At 40.5% G+C, this 26,251-nt stretch overlaps 1 protein-coding gene across 5 annotated transcripts in view; it reads left to right on the top strand.

Moving 5' to 3' along the window:
- Nucleotides 1-26,251, top strand: part of LOC146002935 (lachesin-like) — a 638,337-nt gene that overhangs the window by 572,460 nt on the left and 39,626 nt on the right. For all 5 annotated transcript variants that reach the window (XM_083141112.1, XM_083141096.1, XM_083141100.1 and 2 more), the window contains one exon: nt 11,050-11,169. In XM_083141112.1, coding sequence (XP_082997238.1) covers nt 11,050-11,169 — 120 coding nt within the window. The remainder of the gene's footprint in view (nt 1-11,049; nt 11,170-26,251) is intronic.

The raw sequence follows: 26,251 nt of genomic DNA, 5'->3' as shown, positions 1-26,251 counted from the left end.
GCCTATTACAAAAAAATAGTTTTACAGCAAAATCGGGGCAAGGGCTGACAGAGCCCCCGATCAAGAGACAAGGCGGGAGAGGGTGGATTCTGGGCCTACCCTCTCCTTTTACCCCCGAGACAAAAAGGCATCTTCGCCTTTGAGCCGAGTATCTCCTTCCACGGGGCCCAGTTTTCTTTTTCTCTTCGAACCCCGCCAAACCGCGCCTCTGTGTTGAACTACGTAATTACACAGATCTAGAGGGTTTTGGTGCTGGCTACACTGTTTTCTGGGGGATTCGATCAAAGCAGTTAGAGAGGTGGCTATCTTTCCTCGCAGACGAGAGAAAGCATGGGCTTACGTTCATGAAGTCCATTGTTTGTTGTTAAGTTAATTTCATACTCAGACAAGGTTGATCGGGTATAGGCCTACAGTTCAAAATGGGATACGTATTATGTGTCTACACGGGGATCGAACGCGGGATCCCTTGATTACAAGGCACTAGCTTAACCCCGAATTCGATTGGACTATTACATAGGGATTAGAGTGCTGGAGGGAGATGATTTCGCTCGAGCGCCAAATAGTTCGCACGGACGGCGCTAAATAGCGTACGGAATTGATACCTTCTTCGCTCGAGCGAATAACAGTCGAACAGAGGCAAAACGAGAGGTATATAGAGTGTTTTAAAAGTCGTGCAGGATTCTAAAGAGTTACAACTTTAAAGTAATAGGTCCACTACAACGAAATATGTTTTTTACAGAGAAAAAAATATAATTTTGTTCTGCCCACACTGCTAAATGACGTGTGTGCAGGTGATTACGCGATTACGTGATTCCAAGATGGCGTCGATTAAGTAAAAACTCAGTGTGTGTTATGACTTGCCGAGTTAAAAATTTTTACTTGTGTTTTGATGCGGAGAAGGTTCTAAACAACATCGGAAAAGCACCTGCGGCGGAGGTAGGTATCCAGATATGGTACTAAAAGTTTAAGGCTACGGGAAGCATGGCAGATTTGCCACGTAGTGACGATGTGGTGGATGCAGTGCAGGAGAACGTGCAACGGAGCCCATTGGAATCTCTTACACGAAGATCCTCGGAACTGGGAGTGGCGAGGTGTACGTTACACAGTATCTCTTGCAAGACGCTGAAAGCCAGGCCCTACAAGTTAAGATTTGTGTACGATCTGATAGAAGTGTACCGTGATATGAGGAAGGAATTTTGTGAATTAATGTTAACCCGATTAAATGGTGATGCTCTTCAGTCTTTCATTCTTTTCTCTGATGAGGCCACGTTCCATGTTTCGGAAAAAGTGAATAGACATAATTGCCGAATTTGCATGGTCGAGTTCGAGACACATAAGCGGGATAGCCCCAAGGTCAATGTGTGGTGCGCAGTTTCCATGGACCACCTCAATGGTCCATTCTTGTTCTAGGATGACACGGTGGACGGCGCCAGGTACCTGAACATTCCACAGACATTCCTTGTCCCGTCAGAGATTAGGTGTCATGAGTACACTTCCAGCAAGATGGTGACCCCCCCCTCCCAGCCATCTACACACACACACACACACACACACACACACATTTTGCCCTTGAAGTTCGTGAGTTTCTTGATGGTCAATTTGGGGAAAGATGGATTGGCCGCAGAGGACCCACACCTTGGCCGTGATTCACAACATTCCGGACGAGCACCGTCAGAACGCAATTCTCGGATTCAAACGAAGATTGTAAGTGTGTTTGAGCGTGAATGGAGTCCAGCTGGAGATCTAGCGATGAATTAAACCACATCGAACATTAATTTTAAAGTTTCCTCTATGCAACAAACAATATTTAGTTGTAATAAACCTATTACTTTAAACGTTACAGGTTTTTAGAATCCTGCAGGACTTTTAAAACACACTGTCCACTCGAAGCTCAGTAGTACGGTCGACGCACTAGCTTAGTTAACGACCGGCTCGCTTTGGAGTTTACGGAGCGCACCCACCAGCTGCAACAATCACATTCAACGTACAATGCCACATCTACTCTACGTCACCTTGTCCCTTCCCAGCACTAGCACCTTCCCACGGTCTCCACATTGAAGTTGCAAACTACGGCAAAAGGGTATCCGCAGTCATGTGACTGAGACTCCACATGAAGTAGACGAGCAGAATGACAGCTGCGCCCATTGGCTGAAGTTTGAGTGTGATTAACGAAAACAACTCGCCCGCCGTTTAACCCCACCCGCTTTCGTGGCAGCGGCTTCCTTTAGATCTTGGACGTTAACGAAGTAAACGCGTGGACTATACATGTACATCCGTAATCTGTGGTAGTGGGCCCTCAAATATGGACCGTGAAATGCAAGACGCTGTGAAATTGAAGCTTAACGTAAACATAATCATCATATCCATGCTAAAATGTAGGTTAGTCTACATTACCAATACGCAGTGATATGTGAAAATGAAATAGACGATTGTAGGCTGAAAATACCAAGGCGAATATTTTACATACATGTGTCTACGAATATTGTCACATTAAAATGACAGTCCATTGTATACGATCGAGTGTAGCACGCTCGAGGGTGAGAGACTAGAACGAGCGTGAGCGAAGGAAAGTGGTCGTGTAAGAATAGCTCTGTTTCGTTCTTGGTCTCTTCTCGAGTTGTAAAAATTAATCACTACGATACGATTGATGAATTCCAAAACAGATGTGGCTGCGTGGCTGAGTGGTTAGCGTAGCACGCAAAGAAACCAGGTGTGGGCGATCTACGAAGCGAAGTGGTTAGTACAGTGCGCTACAACGCTAGAATCGCGGTCTAGGAATGGCTGTACTTTGTGGATGTCCCTTCACCAACTTCATTATATCATCACTCATATCATCCAAAGAGGCAGAAATGCGACGCTAGATATAAATTTAAATTCCAGAAACGTAAACGGCATTTCATTGTAGTTGTTGTGAATACCTCAGACAGTGGCGTACCGAGGATTTTCTAAAGGGGGTTACATATACCTTTTTAGTAGTTAGCCTTCGTTTTGTCAGCTTTTCCTGCTTTTCAAGTTCTCTTTTCAGGAATACTGAGCCAAAGAGTTGTAATGACCCCACTCCTTGGGCACAGCACGGTCCTCAGAGAGGGGACAGGACGTAAACTATCCTCAAAGTTCTTGCCTTACCAGAAATTCAAACCCAGTATCTCTAGATTCGCTGCATATTATGCTAACGTGCGTATGCTGTCAACAGTAAATAATAGGAATAAAAGAGAGAAGCGTATTGATAGCATGGAACCGTGATGCAATCTTTCTCTATGAATCGTCAACTTCCTCTTAACATGGACCGAAATATCGAACGAATAGGAAAAATAGTTCAGAGCGATCGACGAAAATAGAAGGAAAATGACTGCATTTCTCTTCTTCTTTCTTCTCTTTTGGGTCAGCGTCAGACGAAAGGAGCAAAAAAATCTTTACACTTTTGAAAGATAAATAAGAGAAGTGAAAGAACCCGACGGCCGAACGGAAACAAAACGTCTTTTGGCGCGAAGAGTAACAAGAGAGCGAGAGATCGGTGGGGAAAGTGGAAACCGAGGAAGAAAAGTTCGGAAAAAAAAGAAAAAAAAAGATTCTTATGACTTCTAGCGACTCCTTTTGTGCGGGCTGGTCTCCCAGCAAGGTTTGGGCGGAAATATATTATTTTCTCTCAATTAATCAGGAGTTCGAAGTCTGGCTGTGGCAGCCCTGACGGATGCTGATCTATAAAGTGACAGCGCGAGGCACAATCAGCCGGCTTTTTATCCACAGCGGCCGCATATAAATTGAGTAATAAAAACGTCGAAGCCACAGCGAGAGGGTACTGGATGCTCTCTGGAATGGTGGATGATGCAACTTCCCTCCATATCACGCCAGGGATTGCATTTGATTATATATATTTATACAGAGGGAGGGAGAGAGTTTCTTTAGATATATATTCTGAAAATTATAATGTCATTAAGTTTCAGTCTACCGTACAGGGTTATTCTTACGAAAAAGATGTTTTCTAAAACAAATAGAATGCTGTGGATAATTGGATACTGGAAGGGGTGGAAAGGTACTCTACCCTCACCTCACCCCACCCTGCGGATTCAAAGTAGGGCTGAGCCGATACCGATGACGATTTTTCGGTATCGGTATCGTAAAGTATCGGTTGGAATTCATCTACCGTTACCAGCGGATACTTTCCCGGCATTTTAGTCTTTCAAGGGGTCCACAAAAATGCCGCGCGACACTTTCGCGAAGTCTAATTATCCTAGAAATTATGCAAAACTAAAACTTTTTTACTTTGCACTAATTTTGCACAGAAAACTATATTTTGTAATTACATAATATCTATTTTTATATTCTGATGCAATTCTTGAATATTCTAAAGTAAATTTCTTTGTAAATTGATGCATATAATTAATTGGAGAAGAAAATTTGCACACCAATATCGATCAATATTTTTAACAGATTTTGATTATTACAATTTTAAAGTATCGGTATCGTTTCAAAGTGATGTTGGCTTAGCTCTAATTCAGAGCATTAAGTACCTTGGCCGCCCCCCTCAAAGTTGGCACATGTGAGAATTATTTTGCAGTTCTGAGACACTCCTGGCTCACTCTCACTGTCGACTTGTAACATACTTCGTCAGAAATACTGTATGGCATCTCAATGTCGTACTGTACTGGTAAAATTAATAAATGATGACGATAATTACATGCAAAGTAAAAAAGTTTTAAAAAACGTGAACACGTGATACGCACAGCACATCCCTCCCTTTCCTCCAGACCACTAGAGAAAACTAACATGCACAAATGACAATCTGGCTACTCCCATGCCAATGACATGCATCGGTGTCTACTTAATAGCAGAAAAAGACAGAGGGCGGCATACAAAGTTACCAAGTGACACTACAAACGTTCGTACAATTACACGTGACCAACACACCAACTGCTCTTCGCCGCGGAGTAATGGTTCACCTGCCTCTCAAACACGCTCGTGTATCGCCATTCCCAGAGATGCTCATGTTTCACGTGGTGCAGTGTCATCCGCATACTGTAGCCAAATTGTCATTTCTGCATGTTTAGCCTTTTCTAGTTGTCCGAAGTGAGCGACGGGTGTATATCACATGTTCATCTTTCTTAATTTGTTACTTTCACTGTAATGTCGTCATGAATTCTAAATTTTACCAGTACAGTATAGAAATGCGATGACGTACGGCATCAGACGTAATATGTGGCAACATGGCATTCTCGGCTACTGTTGAGGCTCCTACCACTGTAAAGCCTGAAAGGTTCAAGCAATTTAGATTGAAACCCACATATTTCCAACAACTTCCATTTTTTCGGACCTCTGTGGCTGAGTGGTTATCACAGCGCGCTACTACGCCAGGGGGCCCAGGCTCGAATCGCAGCCTGGCATCAATTTCATCATATCATCACTCATCCTCATCTTCGCGATGTTGTTATTAATTACGACACACCCTGTATATAGACCATACATACTTTGGCCACTGGTAGCTGCTCACACCTGGATTGTGAAGAACGATACTTATGAACTACTGCAAGTTTAATCCCAGTTTAAACTTTATATAAACTTATGACCGAGGCACGGAGGTTGATGAAAATTCTTACGTACTCTGATTCTCTTCAATAAAATGGAGATAGTTCTTATTTTGAATTTATTCGCATTGTTTGGTCTTTTTAAAATTTAGAAATTGATTCACATTTTTTTGGTGTTTTTAAAGTTTTTTCTATTACATTTTAATTACTTTTGAGGTTTCTTTCCTTCATCCTACTATAAACAGTATTTCTAGTCCATTAGCTTGTGTATTAAGTGAACTCAAAAGTCATGTGAAGTATGATCTAAAGTAATTTTGTTAGTCATTTCTTACAACTTTCAGGCCTTATTAAGAATATTGTACATGTTTTCTCCAGAGTCCTGTATATCACTGTATCGGGCTAGGCGTAAAATGTGCCCAGGAACAAAAACGTTCTGCAGCAAAAGAGATAGTATCACCTTGTTGCTAAATGAAAAATTTGCAAAATGAAACATTTTTTTTTACTGCCAGAAGCGCACTTATTTTCATTAAATCCGCTGTTTGTTTCCTTAATTTGGCATTTGCACGCCTGGGAATCGGTTCAATGGAAACATGCGACCTTTCCTACCGTGACATGTCAACATTCTGCTTCCTAATTCTCTCCGGAGTGCGTAATTTGTAATTTTCGCAATTGATATACACAAAACGATACCCCCCCCCCCCCAAAGTCGAATAATCGCTCTTGGCGCCGTGTATATATATTTCAGAAGTTAAACATATCGTAGCCGGTATTTGAACCTGAGGGTTTTATGTTTCGTATGCAGCTAGAATAACCAGACGCATGGATTTGGAAAAGGGGACAGGGACTTGTGGACGAAGCTCGCACAAGGATTAATCAATTCATATTTCTAAACAGCACTTTGTGTACATATACTTATTAGATCATCTGATTGGTCTACAGATACTTATCAGATGATCTGATTAGTATACAGATACTTATCGGATTATCTGATTGGTCTACACAGATGATCTGATTGGTTTACATATACTTATCAGATGATCTGACGTCTACATATACTTATCGGATGACCTAATTGGTCTACATATACTTATCAGATGATCTAATTGGTCTACAGATACTTATCAGATGGTCTGATTGGTCTACAGATACTTATCACATGGTCTGATTTGGTATACAGATACATATCAGATTATCTGATTTGTCTACAGATAATTATCAGATTGTCTGATTGGTCTACAGGTACTTATCAGATGATCTGATTGTTCTACAGATATTTGTCAGTTGATCTGATTTTGTCCAATAACTTTGAAGTTTTTAGAACATTATTTCCAAGGCCAACAAATGAAGATTCTTTGAAGCTAAATCGTAGCATGGTAAGCACATCTTCATGGAATCTATTTGACCTGTTCCTTTCATTTGTTTACTGCTATTTGAGAAATTTCTGAAACACTCGTGTTGTCAGGGAGTACATTTCTGAACCACGAAATTATTTTCCTGTACTTTATCACGTATGAGGCGTTTTAACAATCACCATCTTGTATTTTACCATTTATCACTATGATTTTTAAATGGTGTAAAAGCAGATCGCCATCTTGGATTCCATCACCATCTTGATTATTCAGCCACTATCTTAGTTTTTAAACGAAATCTTGGATTTTTAAGCGATTCGCCATCTTAGTGTCACCAGTATCACCAGAGAGCGTGAGACGGCGGCGCCAATAATGATGTAAGGTGCTCACTCAAAATCTGAACCATCTACTGTCAAGACATTTTACATCATCAATATTCCTTTTTTTAGACCATAAATATTTCATATATTTGTTCAATATCGCATCCACTTGGCTAACTGATATCTATCCTAAAGTATAAATCTTCGAATACTGGGAAGGTCTTCTATGTGTTCAGTTACCAGCAATTCATCCTCATGGCGGCCTCTGTGGCGGAGTGGTTAGCACATCGCGCTACGACCCCAGGGATCCCGGATTCGAATGCCGGCCTGGGCATGGATGTTCGTGAGTGTCCATTCATCAATTTCATCATATTATCACTCATCCACATCTTCGGAAATCAGCCAAAATTGACCCAGAAAGCGAAGTATAAAGCAAATCAATCAATTCATCCTCATGTGAATGACTCTAGGTAGCTATGTGACGTAAACATAAAAAATGCTAATGTGACTGCCAATGGTCCGGCTCGTATCAAAGACACTTGCTTTCGATTCTCCCTTCATAGTTAGTGGCATACAATGCTAATTGGGCAATTGTCTAGTGTTTTATCCTATTTATTCTAAGGCCGGCTTTAGACGAAAGCATTTCCTTTAGCATTTTTGCTAGCATAAATGCTATGTAAAAGTTTCCAAAAAACTTATAGCAAATAGTACTTTCCACGTAAGCATTTCATGTAACTTTTCGACTAGCTTTTGCAATTACAATGCATAACATATACAGCATGAAAGGTACGTCGAGTTACGCCATCTATGATGAGTGCACAGTGTTTACGTTTGAAACAACTAAAATATTCTTCTATACGTGTACAGTAAACGTTGTAAAGTATGTGTTTAAGCAGCGCCATTGTTTTATACCTAATAACGTTTTATACGAAACGTTATTCCTCTCTGTTGAATAGTTATCGGCTTTTTAAAATGTGAAGTGATACATTGTTTACATCACACGCGGCCGCCATTACAACTGCACTCGTGACCTAGAAGTCGCTTCTGATTGGTTATGCTACGGAAATAGGACTGGTTTCATCCTTGAGAAATGCCATGAAATATGCCATGGCATCCTTTTGGTTGTAAATGTTAAGGAAAATGCTTTCGTCTAAAGCTGACTTAAGACTACGTTTCGAGAGAGAACCTCTTCTCTCGTCTTCAGGTGATCGAATTGCCCGTGGTGGGGATCGAACCTACGACAAACCTGAGATTTTTACTGTAAATCCGGTGTGCTAACCAACTAATTCACATCTGTTACAATTTGTTATCTCACCGGATTTGCAGTCAAAATCGCAAGTACTTACGTCGTAGGTTTGATGAACACGGCATTGCTTTGTAACTAACATTCATAGAATTGAAGACTAAAATTGGTAAACGCTGTAAGTGCCACAATAATTCAAACACCGTTTTCCACGTTAAACTGTGAAATGTGCCATGCTTTATAATGTGATACACGTGAAATGTGGCTGTTAGCCCTCTAAGTAGTCCAAAGGGCGGGTAAAGAGGTCACTAGTGTGCACGTTCTTACGGGCTGATGTTCGGAACGATGCGATTTCCCAACACTTTCGCTTTTGGCACTTACAATGTTTACCACTTTTAGTCCTCAATTATGTGATACTTAGTGCTCACGATTATTCTTGAATTATAGGTCTAGTTGTGTTTACAAAAAATTTACCACATGTTTAACAGTATGAATGTCCTAAAGTATAACTTGAATTCAATCGGTGAGTTTGCACACGTAGAGATGTGAACTGTTTCCAGAAATGAAATTTTAAAGTAAATACGTACTGCACACGTAAATATTACATTCATGTTTGCAGCCATCTATTGGTTATTGCTGCATAAAATTGATATCAGTACAATATTCGGCGTCAGTCCTTTTTTTTTCACTGAACGTAATGCATGCATACATTTATCGCAGTGATAGATTACCACCTATTTTTACATTGCTTCTCCTGCCTTTCTCCATAAAATGTTCTCTAAAATTTATGCCATATATTATCTGTGTCACGATTTCACTTCATTTTCATTTTGGATTTCCAATCTAAATTCAATTGCCTGCATTATTTACTAACCAGTCGAGTTTTTCGATTTAGACCAGTATCAGTGTAATCAAAATATTTTCAACACATGATAATCGACCGTCAGGTGCCGATGTACAGACCATTATATCTAACTCATATGGAGTTCGTCCACTGAATGTTCACTACACGGTGTGAAAGTTTCTTGGTGTTCAACACCATGTAATATACGTGAAGTGACCCGCAATAAGTATGGAACACCTATATCTTCAAATACTAGCTTCTCTGCATGGAGGTATGTGTGTTGCCTAACTCTAAGGCGACGAGCGAACTTTCTTTTGAAAGTTTACTATTGAAGTTTGTTTATTGCAGTAGTTCGGCAACACTTATAATACCATGTATACAAGAAAGTATTTCAACATCTAGTTGTCCTATTGATATTGTCGGTTACTGTACATCCAATCTCAAATAGGATCTGGCAAGTTACATATATATCCACGCATCAGCTGATAGGCTGCTGCCTCATGTAATAAACACGTTACCAGTGGTAATCCCTATTAGCCACGCCCACAGTTGCTATTTCCATGTAGGGTTTGTAAATACGCTCCTAGGTCTAGTATTTTCTCAATGGTGCTTGTAGCAGTTGACGTAGCTGATGGGCCGTTGCATCATGTAAAAAATTAGTTATTATTGTATGTTCCTATTAGCAACGCTCACATATTGGTTTTGTAAATGCTTACCCCTAGCCTTCATTTATAAAGGCTTTCACCATTGGGAATAAGAAATGCTATACTCCTACAAAACCGTGTATTCTCAGTTAGTACGGAGTCTGTACGCGCTGTTTGTGCTCCTGTAATCGTTCTCATTGTTACGTCATCTGTTAGCTAGTCTTCATCTACAGAGTTGTGAGTGCGTTTGCTGAAAATCTGTTCCTGTTTTGAACACTGCGCCTTCTATGAAGGAAGAAAATGAGGTCACATAAGGTCTAATTCCACAAATATATCCACTAAACTGAATTATGTTCTTCACAAGAAGAAATTTTCAAGAAACCATTCTATTGAAATTCATAATCCCTTGCTTGAAGTTTGTGGAATTTAGTGCAGCAGGTAATAGTATAGTGTTGTGTAGCGTTATTTGTTTCAGCGAAAGGCTACTGAGCATCGAAGACAACCCATGAAACAGCCACAACATATCTGATGATGATCATGAATTATGACAAGAATGGAATGTTAGTGACTGACAAATGCGTAGACAGTATGGTCATCCTAGAACGGTTATGACGCATTTCAAAGCATGAAGTAAAACTTATTTCAATAACTATTTTTCTTTATAAATACATATATTTCTGACATAATTTATTATTTTAAAATAAAATAGTTCACATAATAGAGCGACCAGAAACAAAGAAACTTTAGCCTAAAGCCTTCGCGCATCTTCCCCTCAACCCAACTCGGACCATGGGTGAAGCCAGCTCCACTCTACCCCTCCCTTCTGCGTGCGAGTACGATGCACAGGACAGGCGGCTCTGCACAGATTATTTTGCCTATGGCCCCACTCTATAAACATATATAAGTAAAACATGAAACTTTGCCCACTGTAGTAAAAAAAATAGAGACCTGCAAACTCGTTGTTCGAAATTAAAGCTTTGGAAATGATCCATGTATAGAAATTCGCGCCTGAAGACTGAAACACTGACTGTCAGTGATCTGACGAGATCTACTGCAGAATAAGGTGGTGTGCCATATGTACTTAGTCACCAGAACCGTGCTTCATCCTTCTTTTATCTTCTTTCCAGTTCATCCGCTCATCCAGGTGCCGAATCAACTGGTCGGGGCTCCCACGGGGACTGACGTCACACTCCAGTGCCACGTGGAAGCCTCACCAAAGGCAATAAACTATTGGACACGGGACACGGGTGAGTTCTTCTCTTCATCAGTGTTCTTAGAAGTTGTAAGTGTTTCCATAATTATTTGCTATTCATGTTTTGTTGCAGAATTGTCATTGAAGCCACACTTTGGTCTGCACGAGCAAACTGTTTTTCCCAGAAGTGGCTCTCCTTTCTAAAAACTGCAATGGTATTCCAAATGCTGAAATATGACACGTGCTTAGACTTCATTCACATTAACCTTCTTGTGGTTAGCTCTCGCTATTTTCTAACTATCTGCGATAGAAAGTAGGCTTACGGTGGCGCGGAACTTTTACAAATTTCTAACACAACATGGAAAACAAGTCATGTGAAGATTCACTGCTTCAGAAGTAATTTTAAGTGAATGTAACTTCCCAGGATGTGATATATCATAGCGATTTTTAGACAGAAAAGGAATTGAATGCGAATCCTGCCGTTGAGGACAAAAAATGATGGAGGATCCTGTCCAGTAGGACCTAAATATGTAAGCGTATTTGTACGTAAACACTTACAATCCCTCTGGAATGGATGATACCACTATAGAGCTAAGTTCACCGCGATCTTCTTAGGAGTTGTAAAGAAAATACAGGCACACACTGATAACTATAACGATGTATTGTAATATATATACACACAACACGTAATTACACTTCCCTGCACTCCTGCGTAGGGAAACTGTTTACACGAGGTTTGCAGCTGGTGTTACAATAACACGCCATTAGTTCTTGGATGAATGATATCCAACACTGTAATGTTCTTGTGATAATCAATTACATATCACTACACTTCACTGACATGCCACGACTGAAATGTAGCCAAGTTAGGTCTACGTTATCCATTATTGTCCGCGACGCTAAAGTTTTCGGCTGTTGCCCGAGTGGCTTCTCCACGAACACTGAAACAGCTGAGTGTAAAAGATATGGCGGTAACAAGACACCGCGCTCAGAATGATTTGATCAATGGAAGGTCAGGTTTCTTAAAGCATTAGATATACACAAAATAAACAATTGAAATTATACAGAAACAAATAAAGTTACAAAATGAGCAACAAAAAAGGTTGTGTTATATGGAAACATAAAGATATATAAAATAAAGATAAATCGTGGTTAGTTCTTTAGAGATAAATCTCCAACAGGAATTTTCGAACGCAACTTTGCTGAAACAGGACAAATTCCAAAGATCAAAATTGAAGAAATTGACAGGAGTGCTGAAGATTTCAGGACTGTTCAGCCCACTTGGGAGGGTTCAAATAAAGAAGTAACATTACGGTTAGTTAACCCTTAAGGTATTTACTCCAATTTACATGAAGTAAATTTTAATTTAATTTTCTGAACGTACAATGGGTATGATTCATCTTTCTATCGATACACAGATTTTAAAGCATGTCATGAATAATTTAATTGTTTTCGCGGTTATATGACTCAAAATGGAGACGGGGTATGTTCCAGACATTTACAACAGGAATTGTTTTCTCTGCATACGAGCCGTGATCTCTTACATTCTAAAATTAGTTTTTCCCGCGGAAAATTGAAATAGAAAAGGAACATTTTTTCTGCATCAATTCGAATGAAGTCGTTGCATTCTTTCCTGGGGGAGGAGGGCTGGGAAGTTAACTTCAAAATTCTTAAAAAAAATATTTTTTTTTCTAATTACTGAGGTAAACCTTGCTTTTAGCAAAACCAGTTTGAATGATTCTGAACAAAACAAAGCTTCAATAGTGACTATAGAATTATTATGTCTAGGAGATACAAAATTGTATTTAGGTTAATACAGAAGTACTCGTACATAATTTCAAATTATGTAAAAGGTCGTGAACTGAAAATAGTCCAAGCGTCTAAGAGTTAATATAAAGACAGTTTAATGACGGATGGACATTGTCAGGGAGTAGCAGATGTCTCCGGGATCCCTATGAGGTTGACTCGCAGGAGTCGCTTCTGGTGTTTGTGGAGGGTGCTAATGTAAGCGTCGAAGGCAACCGTTGCACCTCGGGTCAGCACCAGCACACACGCCTGATGACAGTGGAGCCATTTACTAAACTTGGTTTGACTGTGATCCTCCATCCACCCTACATCCCAGATAATGCCCGATCAGATGTTTATCTGTTCAGCCAAATGAAGGACGCAATGCGCGAAAAATTGGAAGATAACGATATCGTTGTAGGGAGCTCTCAAGAGATGGGTACGGGAACGCGAGATGTGGTACAGGGATGGCATACAAGCCCTCGTTTTGCGATGCTGCGGGGCCATAGAACTGAACGGAGAGTCTGAAGAAAAATAATATGTGCACCTGAAACATGAACATTTGTTGACTGTAAATTTCATTTATGATGACATAAACAAATTACGAGTCAATACCTTTTGAACATCTCTTGTACATAGATAGGCTGATCGGGACTAGGCTTACGGTTGAAAGTGGGATTTGAACCGCTACATGCCTCCTTGATTACAAGGCCACGATGTTACCACTCGTCATCAGGGAGACACAAGACGTCTTAAGAGACTGTTTACATCCAACGTCATCATTGGTAGACCATGGATAGCAACACGATATCAGCAACACAGTAACGTGATATCTCCATATTTCAAATATTACTCTTTATCCTCACACATTATGTTCAACACATATGGATTTTCCGCAATTGAAGACACATTTGCGACCGTAACGAGATTACCGTTTTGCGATCCACGACTTGCCTACCAATGATGACGTTGCACGAAAGCCAAGATAATCTGCAAAGGCCTTATTGTAAGAATGCATTGCCGTTACGCGCTCCACGAGCTTCTAAGGTTACGAGAGACAATCCCAGCCAGAATGTAAACCCAGAGAATCCAAGCGATGCGAATTCAGTGTCTTCGGGTCACGTGGTCTCCTTCTCGGACCTCGCCGTAATTCCTCGCGCAACGGTTATATACTTGGGGGTCTGCTTTTAGGCCCCCTCGGAAACCTTATCTTTCTCCAATTCACGCCCCAAATTACCATTCCTCACAATCGCCAGGACGTGAGATACAGTGGCGCCGCGGTGTAGGAACAAAACAAACCAGCGTTGACGTTAATGAAAACAATTACGCATCTGGGCGGTATTTGCATATTTCTCACATTACACGGCCTCCCCCCTGGAATGCGAGATCGGGGGGAACGAGCGCGGGAAGGGCGAGGGGGTGGCATTTAACACCGAGCCACGAGCCTCCCCTTCCGTGTAGCGGGGGACAAAATGGACTCCGTCTTTTGCCCTCTGGGGGTGAGGCACGGAGTTCCCGATTTGCATTGCGACGGCAAAAAAAGCGAATGAAATTTACTCGGCTCTCCGGACGCCATTAACATGGACCCTGCTCGGGTCAGATTTTGACCGAAAATGAGGGGGAAGGGTGGCTCCAAACTCAAGATTAGCACTTGAAAGCAACTTTCGGCAGCCGCAGTAACCAAACTTTTGACGTCAGACGCTATCTCGGTAGGAGATGAGTGGCATACAGGTTCAGTAACAGAATTTGAGCCTTTGGCTTAAGATGCTAATCGTATATATGTATATACAGGGTGTCACTCGAGAACACCGACAAATTTTCACAGCGTGTAGAAGGCACACGATGCATCGAATTGAGCTCCCTCCTTGAATCGAACCGAGGACCGTTCGAACAAAAAGCAAGAGCGCTAACTGTATGGCAACATAGGAGTCATATGTGTATTTGATTTAATTTTTATAATTTATCGTCGCTTTTCTGCCACTTTTGGCTAATCGCGACGATGAGGATGAGTGATGATATGTATATCATGGACACTCAAAAAGAACACCCATGCCGGAACCCCTGGCGTCGTAATTTGCTATGTGTCATGGAGGTCGGTTTGTGTTTGTTTACTATATTCCCTCTTAAGAAGTAAATAATACATAGAGATTAATGTGGTTATTCTTTTGTTACAGTTTATGTAGATTGATTTGTTATATTTTACTTCTTGTTTCTGCGTCTTTTCACTAATTGCGAAGAAGTCCTGTAGAGAATTATATTGTCCATGGGTCAAGACGCCAGAATTCGGGTAGATTGAAGGCGAAGATTCGACGATCACTACAGTTGAAAAAGAATTCAAATTGGATACTCCAACTTATTTTGATATTATAATAAAGAGATTTATTTGCGCGTTCAAATTATCCCAACTGATCCACAATTTTTCCATAAGGTATAAGAGGAATTTCCACGTAAATGAACAACAAACGCTCGCGCCATTGGTTCAAGTGAACTCAGGTTCGATCCCGGTGAGAGTTCCAAAATGTCGGTTGACTCACGATCGTGCGCACAATAGGAATCACCTTGAATTAAATAGTGGTATAGTCTAGTCTAGGGAACCAGAAACCACCAATGATAGGACTCGTTTCCTTGGCCAAATGTTACCAAATGAATAGTCGCTTGATAGACCTTAATCCTTACCGGCTGTTGCGCCTAGCTATTTAGTTCTTCCATTCGTGCATTAGAGAATAGTGTGTGTGTGTGTATGTGGGCGTTTATAGGATTCTTTTTGGGAAACCTGACAGTAAGAGACCTTTAGGAAGGTGAAGACCAAGGAAAAAATATAATATTAAGATGGACTGAAGGAAATTGGCAAGGATGGTTAAGAGTGAATTGATCTTGCCAGGAATAAGGGACGGTGGGAACTTATGTTGCTGCGACAATGAACCTTCGGGTTTATGACTTGTCACGTGCCCGCATGGGTAAATTATATGGTACATGTTTGGAACGGTGATTAAAAGATGGCAGCTCTATTAAAGCGCGGATTTCGTTTTGCTTAAATTATGTAAATAAGACAAAGGGAAGATGAAACTAGATGTACAGTATTGTTAATATATAATTGAGGCTTGATTTGTGGTAATAGGACAATAATGAATTTTGAAAAAGGGAATAAGAATAAATGATAACAGAAATAATCACATACGTCACTACCAGAAGATTATAGATGTCGAGAAACGTTTTCAGATTTGGGTCTTTACTCTGGTTGGGAAGGAGGTTTTCCACCTGAGTTTTTGGTTGTATTCCCCTGGTTGCGCCAGGTCCTAGGTTGCACCAAAGCACAACGAGTTGTGCATTATATGCGGCACCGGGTCGAGGAGCGCGTGAACGGACGTGAACCTTTGACTGCCCTTTTTGGTTGTCACGTATAGTTGGCGGCGCAGTGATACAGATTCCTAAGAAGCGTGGGAAGCGGGCTTGCCGCAAGACACGTGATACCTTATTGGCGCAGCACAGAAAGGAAGGCGGTGAGATAATTCAGCCACCAGCGTGGGTTCTGGATCCACTGGGATTGAAAAGGGATATATCTAAGGAAGAGAACAAATTCAAGTTGATTCCAATAGATACTGTCGAAATGCCAAGGGCTATATATATAAGGGTATCAAAGAAATCGACCCTAAGGATCCTAGGAGTGGACCTCAACAACAATAACCAGGTGGTCCATTTATAATGATAGTATGAAATATCGCATGCATAATGCATCCAATCGAAAAATTGCACAGAATAAAAGTTTGATACTATTGAGGGGGTAAGTCAATTCCGCAAATATTTCGTCGCCGCCACCCACCCCTTAGGGGGGTAAATTTGAAATTTCAAATGGAACACCCCCATTCGTTTTACATATTTGGATTCCGTGTTGAAAAAGAAGAATTTTTTGTTTAAAAAATTTTGTAAAAAAATTGCAAACTTCGAACATTTGGTAGTTTCAGATTCATTTTGTTCCCTTTATGTAATAACGGTTTTGGTTTCCGTTGAGAACATTGCATAAACGAATTTAATTCAAAAAATATGTGCAAAGAATTCGGCAAAAGAAAATTGTTTTCAATTTATGTTCTTATGTAACAATAAATAATATTAATTTGTTCCAACTCTTTGGTTTAAAGGAACAATTTCATATGAACAACACTTCTCACTACTCCATTTAGGCTCGAGCCATGTTGAACACAAAGTTTCCTGGTCGATGGATAGGACGTGGAGGACCCGTTTCTTGGCCAGCTCGTTCACCCGATCTCACGTCGCCTGATTTCTGCCTTTGGAGACTACTTAAAGAAAAGTGCTACCACGAAGTTCCAACAACGCCAGTAAACATGAGGCAACAAATTATTGATGCTTGTGCCTCTATCACTCCTGACATTTTGGGACGAACAGTATGGAGCTTCAGACACCATGTTTTGAAATGCATTGAAGAAAACGGTCATCATTTTGAACACTTGCTCCCTTAAACATTTATTTGTGTACCTCAAATTATAACTAATTTGTAGAAACATTTTGTTGTTCATATGAAATTGTTCCTTGAAACCAAAGAGTTGGAACAAAGTAATATTATTTATTGTTACACAAGAACATAAATTGCAAACAATTTTCTTTTGCCGAATTCTTTTCAAATATTTTTTGAATAAAATTCGTTTATGCAATGTTCTCAACGGAAACCAAAACCGTTATTACATAAATACATAAAGGGAACAAAATGAATCTGAAACTACCAAATGTTTATAAATGTTCGAAGTTTTTTCAATTTTTTTACAAAATTTTTCAAACAAAAAATTCTTCTTTTTCAACACGGAATCCAAATATGTAAAACGAATGGGAGTGTTCCACTTGAAATTTGAAATTTACCCCCCCCCCCTAAGCGGTGGGTGGCGGCGACGAAATTTTTGCGGCATTGACTTACTCCCTCAATAGTATCAAACTTTTATTCTGTGCAATTTTTCGATTGGATGCATTATGCATGCGATATTCCATACTATAATTATAAATGGACCACCCGGTATATTTAAACGTACTTTAAGAAGAAGTATTCAGGGCTTGGAAGTAGAAGCAGCCGTCATGTATTGATCCATATACATACATTGAGAAGAAGAAGTCTTTCCCATATTGGAAGAAGAAGAAGCCTTCCTATATTGATTATTGTATTAGAAGAAGAAGAAGTCTTTCCCATATTGGAAGAAGAAGAAGCCTTCCTATATTGATCATGGTATTATAAGAAGAAGAAGTATTTCGTATATTGGAAGAAGAAGAAGCCTTCCTATATTGATTATTATATTATGAGTAGAAGAAGCCTTTACCATACTGATTCCTGCATTATAAGGAGACGAAGCCTTTCTATTTTTGATTCCTGTATTATAAGAAGAAGAAGCCTTTCTGTATTTTCTTCATTAGAATAAGAGGAGCCGGCATCAACAAAAGAAGTTTATCTGTAGAATAAGAAATAGGAGATTTTGGAAGATAGATGTCGATATACCCTGAAAGAATTATATATATATATATGTATAAATATATAGACAGCTTAAATATGATTACGTGTATCAGACAAATATAATTTAAGGATACAAGAATATACGGTGTATTGTACTCTCAGTAGTGAGTTAAATTAGTAGTTTCCTTTCATTCCTTAAGGTTATTATTCAGTTTTAGTTGCCCTGAGTAACTCATGTTTTACTCTGGCCTAAGCCGGACTGGTACTACTCTTAGACGTGGCATTAATATATGGCGCCCAACGTAGTAGCAGACTGTCATAGAATTGGTTTATTATAGCAATTTCCACTTCAGTTTTCAAGAAGATGAGCTGTTCCCAGACCTGAACAACCATCAAGACAACTGAAAATCGAATATGATTCCCTCCCGCTTGAAACCTGACACCTTACTAATAAATCGAATAACCAAAAAAGACCATTAATATAGAAAGTAACAGGCGATATAATTAACACCCCTCCCCTTCCGCCACTAAAATATACAGAATAAATAATCACCTATCTGGGTCAATACACAGTGCGTTCCAGCCTTCCGGTTGTGAAATCCAAGTTGTGTTTCTGTCAATCACACGCGAACGGCGCCATGGAGAGAATGCTGCGTGATAGATGGAAAACTCCCCACCTGGGGTTGCTGTGAATGGAACTATTTGAATATCCATAAAGCGAGGAAGCAAAAAGTACATGTCTAGATGAGTGCCCACAGCTTTGCTGTCATCATGTGACAAATTTCTACATGATTTGTGTGTCTTGGCGTTTTTCCTTTTTATTTGTCCAATAAAAGTGTCAGTTATCTTAAATTTCGCTTCCTGCCTCCGCTTTTATATTGTGAGAGATGAAAAATTCAAGTTTCGTCTTCAAATAGGCCAGCTTCGGTCGTATTTGTGGAAGGGTGCTCTTGCATGTATGTGTGGGCTGCGGAGCTTTGGAGGTAGGGAGAGGCAGGAGACTTCGTCGGTCGCGTTCGCACAGTTGAAAACTTCTTGTCCTCTGATTCCTGAGTAACAAGGCAGTGTGGCTGTGTTTTGAGTCCACTTCACTCAGAGAGAGGTTAGCCAGGTGTGGATCTACAGGGACCCGAGCCAGTGGCGTGTCTAAGGTTTTCGAAATTGAGGGTACATATACTTTTTTTTAGTAGTCAGCCCTTATTTTACCATATTTTCCTGCTTTGACGTTCTTTTCTTGTGATGGCAGGAGAAACAGTACTTCGTATTATTTTTTACCTCACAACGGAAGCGCCTCTGCACACTCCTGTTCTGCTGGTTACTGACCTTGAGCTGCAGTGTGGAGGCGAGATGTTCGCACCGCACGGATCGCTCGCTTGTCCACAAGTTCAAACGAGAAGCTCTTGCCTATTAGAAGCCTCATGTCTTCAACCTTATGGTAAAAGGTTTTTAAACTTAGCCTACTTGTATTCACGGCATATGTATTGTATTTTGGAAGTTTGACTAGCATGCGAGAGACCCATTTACGATCCCCGGCGGGGGAGAACCGGGATTTTTTCCACCTGTTCAAGCCGCTCCGGCGCCCACCCAGCGTCGTATAAAGTGGGTACCTGATGGAAAGTCTGTGGGTTAAAGCCGGCCAGGGACGTGGTGCTGATCACATCACCCCCATCTTCGGCCGTGATCAAGAAAGTGTGCGGCCCTAACACGACATCCTCTATACGTATTCATGGCGTGGTGCAAAGCACAAGGGAGCACTTTACTTTTTTACTTTGGAAGTTTGAAATACAGAGCAATCCATTGTAGTGTAGACTGCTGCATCGCTGTTTGCATTATTAGCAAGCGAGGCGCCCGGGGCCTCATCTCCGCACTGTAGACTGTCCGTGAATCAAGCACGCAAGTTTCCGTAACCAGTTTAAAGAGTGATTTATTTACTTACCAATTTATGAAAGAAGATGCTGAAACTGTCCGCATTTGTTGCCCACACATTTTTGACACCTCTTTATGAAGTTACCCATAACTGGCTGCACTTCCTCTTGATTGTTGTTGGTAATTTCTTTCGGGTGTTACGTTTCAGTTCTTCCAGGGTGTATGGATTTTACTTGTATACAGCATTTTGGAATCTAATTGGATTTTGAATAAGAACTGTTAATTTCAAGAAATTTCAGACACTTACAGTGCAGAAAATATCAAGAATTCATCTAAAAAGTAATAATTCAATAAATTAATAAAAAGTTAAGAAAGCGGTCTTAAGGATCGAACCCAGTAGGAAATCCAAAATATCGCTTGACTCACTATCGTGGGGACAATGGGGATAAACTTGAATAAAATAGTGGTGGACTCCAGTCTAGGAAACCAGAACACACCGACGATTGGACTCGATTTGCTGGCCACATGTTACCAATTGAAAAGCATTTTGATAGACCTTGATCTTTAAAGAGTTGTTGGCCCAATTACTTTAGTTTTTCCATACAGTGCAATAGAGGATAGTTTTGTTCTTAACAAGCATAGTTAAAGCTGTGTTTAATGAGTAAGGTTAAATTGAGGCTGGTTCATGAGGTTAGGTTGTGATATTATTGGTTTAAATGTATATTCTGTAGAACCAGCATTTAAGGTCTAGCTTACCACCATCAACCAATTCTTCCATATGAACGTTATCCCTCCATCTTCGTCTTGGTCTTCCTACTGGTCTCTTACCATCAGGTTTCCCAACAAGAATCCTATAAACACTTCTTTCCTCTCCCATTCGTGCCACATGGCCTGCCCACCCGAGTCATCTTGATTTAATTATTCTAATAATATCTGGACAGGAATACAAATTATGTAGTTCAAAATTATGTAACCTTCTCCGTCCCTGTCTCCTCATCCCTTTTAGGTCCAAATATTTTCCTAAGGATATTATTTTCAAATACTCTTAATTTATGTTCCTGTTTTAATGTAAGGGACAAAGATTCACGTCCAAGTAATACTACAAGCAAAATTACTATTTTGTATATTTTTACTTTTAGTTTCTTAGATATTGTTCGAGATGATAAAAGTTTATGAGGAAAAAAGTAACACGCATTTCCTGAATTAAGTCTGCTTTTTTTCCTCTTTAATATCATTTTCGTTTGTTAGCATTACTCCTAAGTACTTGAATTTGGAAACTGATTCAAACGAGTTGTTATCAATAATAAGTAGGGTTTCCCCGATAGCGCAGTGGTATCGTCGTAGCCTTGTAATCAAGGGGTCCCGGCTGGAGGCACATAGTGGTTCGGATCCCACTTTAAACTGTAGGTCCAGTCCCGATTAGCCTTACTGTGCAAAAAGTGGACTTAAAACACCAAATCAATCAACCAATCAATAATAAGTGTAGGTCCAGCCCCGAACAGCCTATGTGAGCATAAATTGAACTCAAACAAACTCAAAGAAATGAACAGTTCTTTATTCACATACTTGAACTGCAGATAGTTGGCATTTCAGGACAACCAAAATACTTCTAAATCTCATGCCTCAACAATGCCCTCCCCGATGGCGCAGTGGTATAGTCGTCGCCTTGTAATCAAGGGGTCCCGGATTCGATACCCGGTGGAGCCGCAAGTGGTTCGGATCCCACCTTAAACTGTAGGCCCAGTTGCGATTAGCCACACAGTGCATAAAGTGGACTTAAAACACCAGATCAATCAATCAAATCATGCCTCAACATGAACTTGCACCGGACAAAGCAAACAAAAGAGCAGACACCTTATCGCAGATAATTGACACAGACCATATCGAATCAGAGCCCTTCCGAACGATTTCACAACACAGTTCCGCGTGAAACACGTGCAGAAACATTGTTCCGAGCCAACACAAACTGGCCAAAAGGAGGCGCGCACGCTGTGACGCTAAAATTGTGTGATCGTCGGAGTGGCCGGGTGTAAATTGCCCCGGGACATTTATCCTCAACTGTTCCAGAAGCGGGGCGATCACAGCGGCTGTGTTCGGGCTGCCCGCAAAACCTTCGATCCCGGCGTGCGAACAGGGAGGGGGGAGAGAGGGGGCAATGACGTGGTGGGGGGAATGATTTCATAGGACATTACGTCACATCTCAATCAGAGGTTTTAGCGGCGTTGTTTGGGTGCACGTTTTACGTGTTCGTTTACGAGGGCGGAAACAGCTGCAGCCAAAGCCCCCGCACATCATAAAGGACTCAACGGGCTCCTGAGAGTAGTGTTGCCAACTCGGTTGCTAAAAAAATTACCAGAATCGGACGCTTTTGTTTTTAAAGAAATAAGGGCAAAAAAAGAAAAAAAACTGTTAAGTTCCAACCGATAAAGAGAATGTGATCGAAATTAGCGTGTTTTTGCCGTTTTGTCTGATAGCGGCGAAGACAATGATGATTAGATGTCCATCACTCAAACCGTTGGCCAACGAGACAAATAGAAACGAATGCAGATGAACACAGCAGAATTAGAAACTAGTCCGAAACGGACTGGAACAAGTATGAAAATGGACATAAAAATCAAGAAATATAGAGCTCTTAGAGAAAATGGTATAAAGACGTGTATCTGCAGTAATAGGAAAAGGAACGACTGCAACAGAGAGTCTGAGTCAGGCCCGTACGCAGGATTTTTTTGAGGGAGGGGCCAGATCCATATTTTATATACGTATTGTTCCGGCCTTTTTTGTCAGTTTTGCTCCCGTACTATGGCGTCTTAATGCTTATCTAACAAGAGAAAATAAAAATAATTGTCTTGCCCCTCAATTTCCCCAGTTTTGGCCGATACTGGTCAGAAGTATTCGGAGAGTTCCGAGTTTCGCAAATTAAAAATGTTTTCAAATCTTTATTTTCTTATACCAGAACCATTAAACAGCCACGATTAATCTATGTTTAGAAAGTAATGTATTTATAAATTAAATTATATGCATTAGCAACTATTATTGCAATAAAGAATTCTAAATATGAGTTATCCAATAGCCCGGGCTATATTTAACCAAAATAAAGAGAGAGAGATTTTCACCTGGTAGCCAGCGACGATTGGGTGCCAAAACTGCGTGGCACGAACAATTTACTTTCTCTTAGTAGACAAATTTGAGTTTTTGTTTTAGTTACACTCTTATGCACTAGAGTAATTGGGACTGGACCTACAGTTTAATACGGGATCCGAACCACTATGTGTCCCCACCGGGTCTAGGTACACAAAGCTTTGCATTAAGAGGCCATAGTGCAGTAGCAAAAGTGGATATAGTGGGGGGGGGGGGACAACTGCCCCCCATGCCCCTACAATCGCTGCCACTGCTGGTAGCCTTGCATCAAAGGTTATAAAACTAAACTACCCAATATCGCAGACTGCTGACTTCTGGAGACTGCCTCGCTACACAACAAACATATTCATTTATGCAAGGGAAAAATTGAAATTTTTACATGTTTGAAAAATCGTCCATGTTATTTTCGTAGCTTTTTGCAGGTTCACATTTAAAAATTTCATGGTTCGAGGGGGGAGCATGGCCCATATAGCCCCTCCCCTGGGTAAGGGCCTGGTCTGAGTTAAAACTAAAACATATTATATGAATTTTTTCTAATTTTACGTTGATTTTCGACGTTTCTTGATTAATCGCAACAAAGAGGACGAATGGTAATTTATTGACGAACGGACTCCTTGTAATAATGATCATGAATTCTCATGCTGGGATTCAAACCAGGACCATTTAACGTGATTGCTCACTGAAGAGGTTGAAATTAAAGTATCGAATAATTAATTAGACCTATTTCTTTCTTATTCTGCGTCGTACTTTTGGTATCACAATCACAATGAAGATGAATGATATTCAGTTGAATTTGAGGAAGGAATGAATATCCATACCCAATACAGGATTCGAACCCCAGAGTCTCTTGAGATAATTAGTCTACCATTCAACGTGGTCGACCTCCGAAACAGCTTGAAGAAAGTGAAAATGAGAACTCATTAATGTGGCAAAATGGCTATGCAATATAAAACAACAACTCATATTCGAGTTCAAATTCTACCTGTCGACAATTATAGCTCAAATTTCCCAATTTCCCTCGGTTTCCAAGAGGCTGGCTCTCGTTAAATGGTCGACTTTCGATCTCGCCAGCGTAGTTTCCGGATTCGAGTCACATCCAGGGAATGGGTATTCTTTACGAGTGACCTCTTCATTATTTTCATATCATCATGAGTCATTCTCGTTGTCACGATTAACCAAAATAGCAGAAATGCGACGTTAAATAACAAAAGTACAAATTCGTTGCTGGGTTCTCGATTATGAGGATTGAAGAACATGTTCTCGAATAGATCAAGCGTTTTCATTAATGCAACTTACAGACAGATAAATGTACGTTCTGTGTAACTAATAATTTCGGCAAAGGATGGCCCTAAACCTTGCTAGTGTGTATTGACATGTAATGTTGAGTATTTCGTCCGATGGCTATCGCCTCACCATGTATTACTAGGTCATGTTTATCCTAGGATTTATTGATCGAAATTGAGAACACGTCTTTCCCAATAGCATAGTGGTAACGTCGTTACCTTGTAATCAAGGGGTCCTACGTTCGATACCCGGTGGAGGCACATCGTAGTTCGGATTCCACTTTAAACTCTATAATCAGTTCCGATTAGCCTGTCTATGCATGGACCTACAACAAAACTCGACAAACTCAAATGAGGGTATGGAAAGCATTATTTTTTGTGTTTTTGTGTGCCCTGTTAATATATATGCAAAGCAATTTAAATTATATATAATAACATAAAATCGAAACATATACGCTCATGGAAAAGTATAGCACATAAAGTACCACGGTATATCAAGTATGTATGTTTGATTGATTGATTGATTTGCTTATTTTACTTCGCTTCTTGTGCCACTTTTGGCTAATTTGCGAAGATGAAGATGAGTGATGATATAATGAAATTGATGAATGGACACTCACAAACATCCATTCCCCGGTCAGAATTCGAACCCGATACCCCTGGCGTCGTAGCGCTATGTGTTAACCACTCCACCACGGGAGCAGGCTCATGTATGTATATGTGTAGGCTATATTTGAGGGAAAGGGCACCCGTTAATTTGGTCTAGCCCTGTCCCAAATGACCTCGTTACGCTGTCATACAATCACAAATAGATATTTTGTTGATAGTTGTAGTTTTCATTAGCATTCGCCATAGGCACAAATAGAAAGTTATTTGCATAGCTCTTAATATAGATCCGCCAACTCATCTGAAACCCTGGCGCTAGTGTCGCTAGTTAAAGTTACGGGTAAGCATGTAGTTCGCATATTTTCAGAAAGCTTGGTGGATCTATAGCACAAGTCAATCAATTTACCCAGACCTTGAGTTTGTTTCTGCGTGTTTGCAACACTGTCGGGTCATGAAGATTTCCTGACGGAAAGCCCGGCAGCGTCACATGTAACGCAGCAGCCAAAGTGTTTATAGGTTGCTCATCTTAATCTCTTTCCGTCGGCCACTTATCGCCCGAAGCAGCAACTTAACGGCCTTTCAAGCAGATTTGAATTGAATTAGGCGGAAGACCCTTCCTCCTTCCCCCGCACCGAGGAAACCGACGATCAGGAAGGGCTTTACATGTGCCGTATAATGCCCATCAAGAGGCCAATCAAACAGTAATTCCCCGCATGGCCTCTTTTCATATTCTCATGCCACTTCCTGCTTTACGAGTGGTGTCCTTCAGTTCCCAAGACTGGGTGACGCGCTATCGTGATTTCATTCCATCCTCCTCAAGTTATTCGCTGGACGGTCAGAAAGACGGGTTTCCAAGCAGGCGACCAAACTATTTAAATATAGTGATACCTTTGTTTGCGTTCCTTACTCACGCGTTTAAAATGGTAAACCAGTTACAGGATGTTGCTATTCTAAAACTCGCACGTGTTTATATCGTCAAAATACTAACGTTATAAAGCTTATTCCTCAGT

This window comes from Lepisma saccharinum, chromosome 1, assembly GCF_977018435.1.
Source record: "Lepisma saccharinum chromosome 1, izLepSacc3.1, whole genome shotgun sequence".
NCBI classification, from domain to species: domain Eukaryota; kingdom Metazoa; phylum Arthropoda; class Insecta; order Zygentoma; family Lepismatidae; genus Lepisma; species Lepisma saccharinum.
This window is presented reverse-complemented; position numbering and strand designations above follow the sequence as displayed.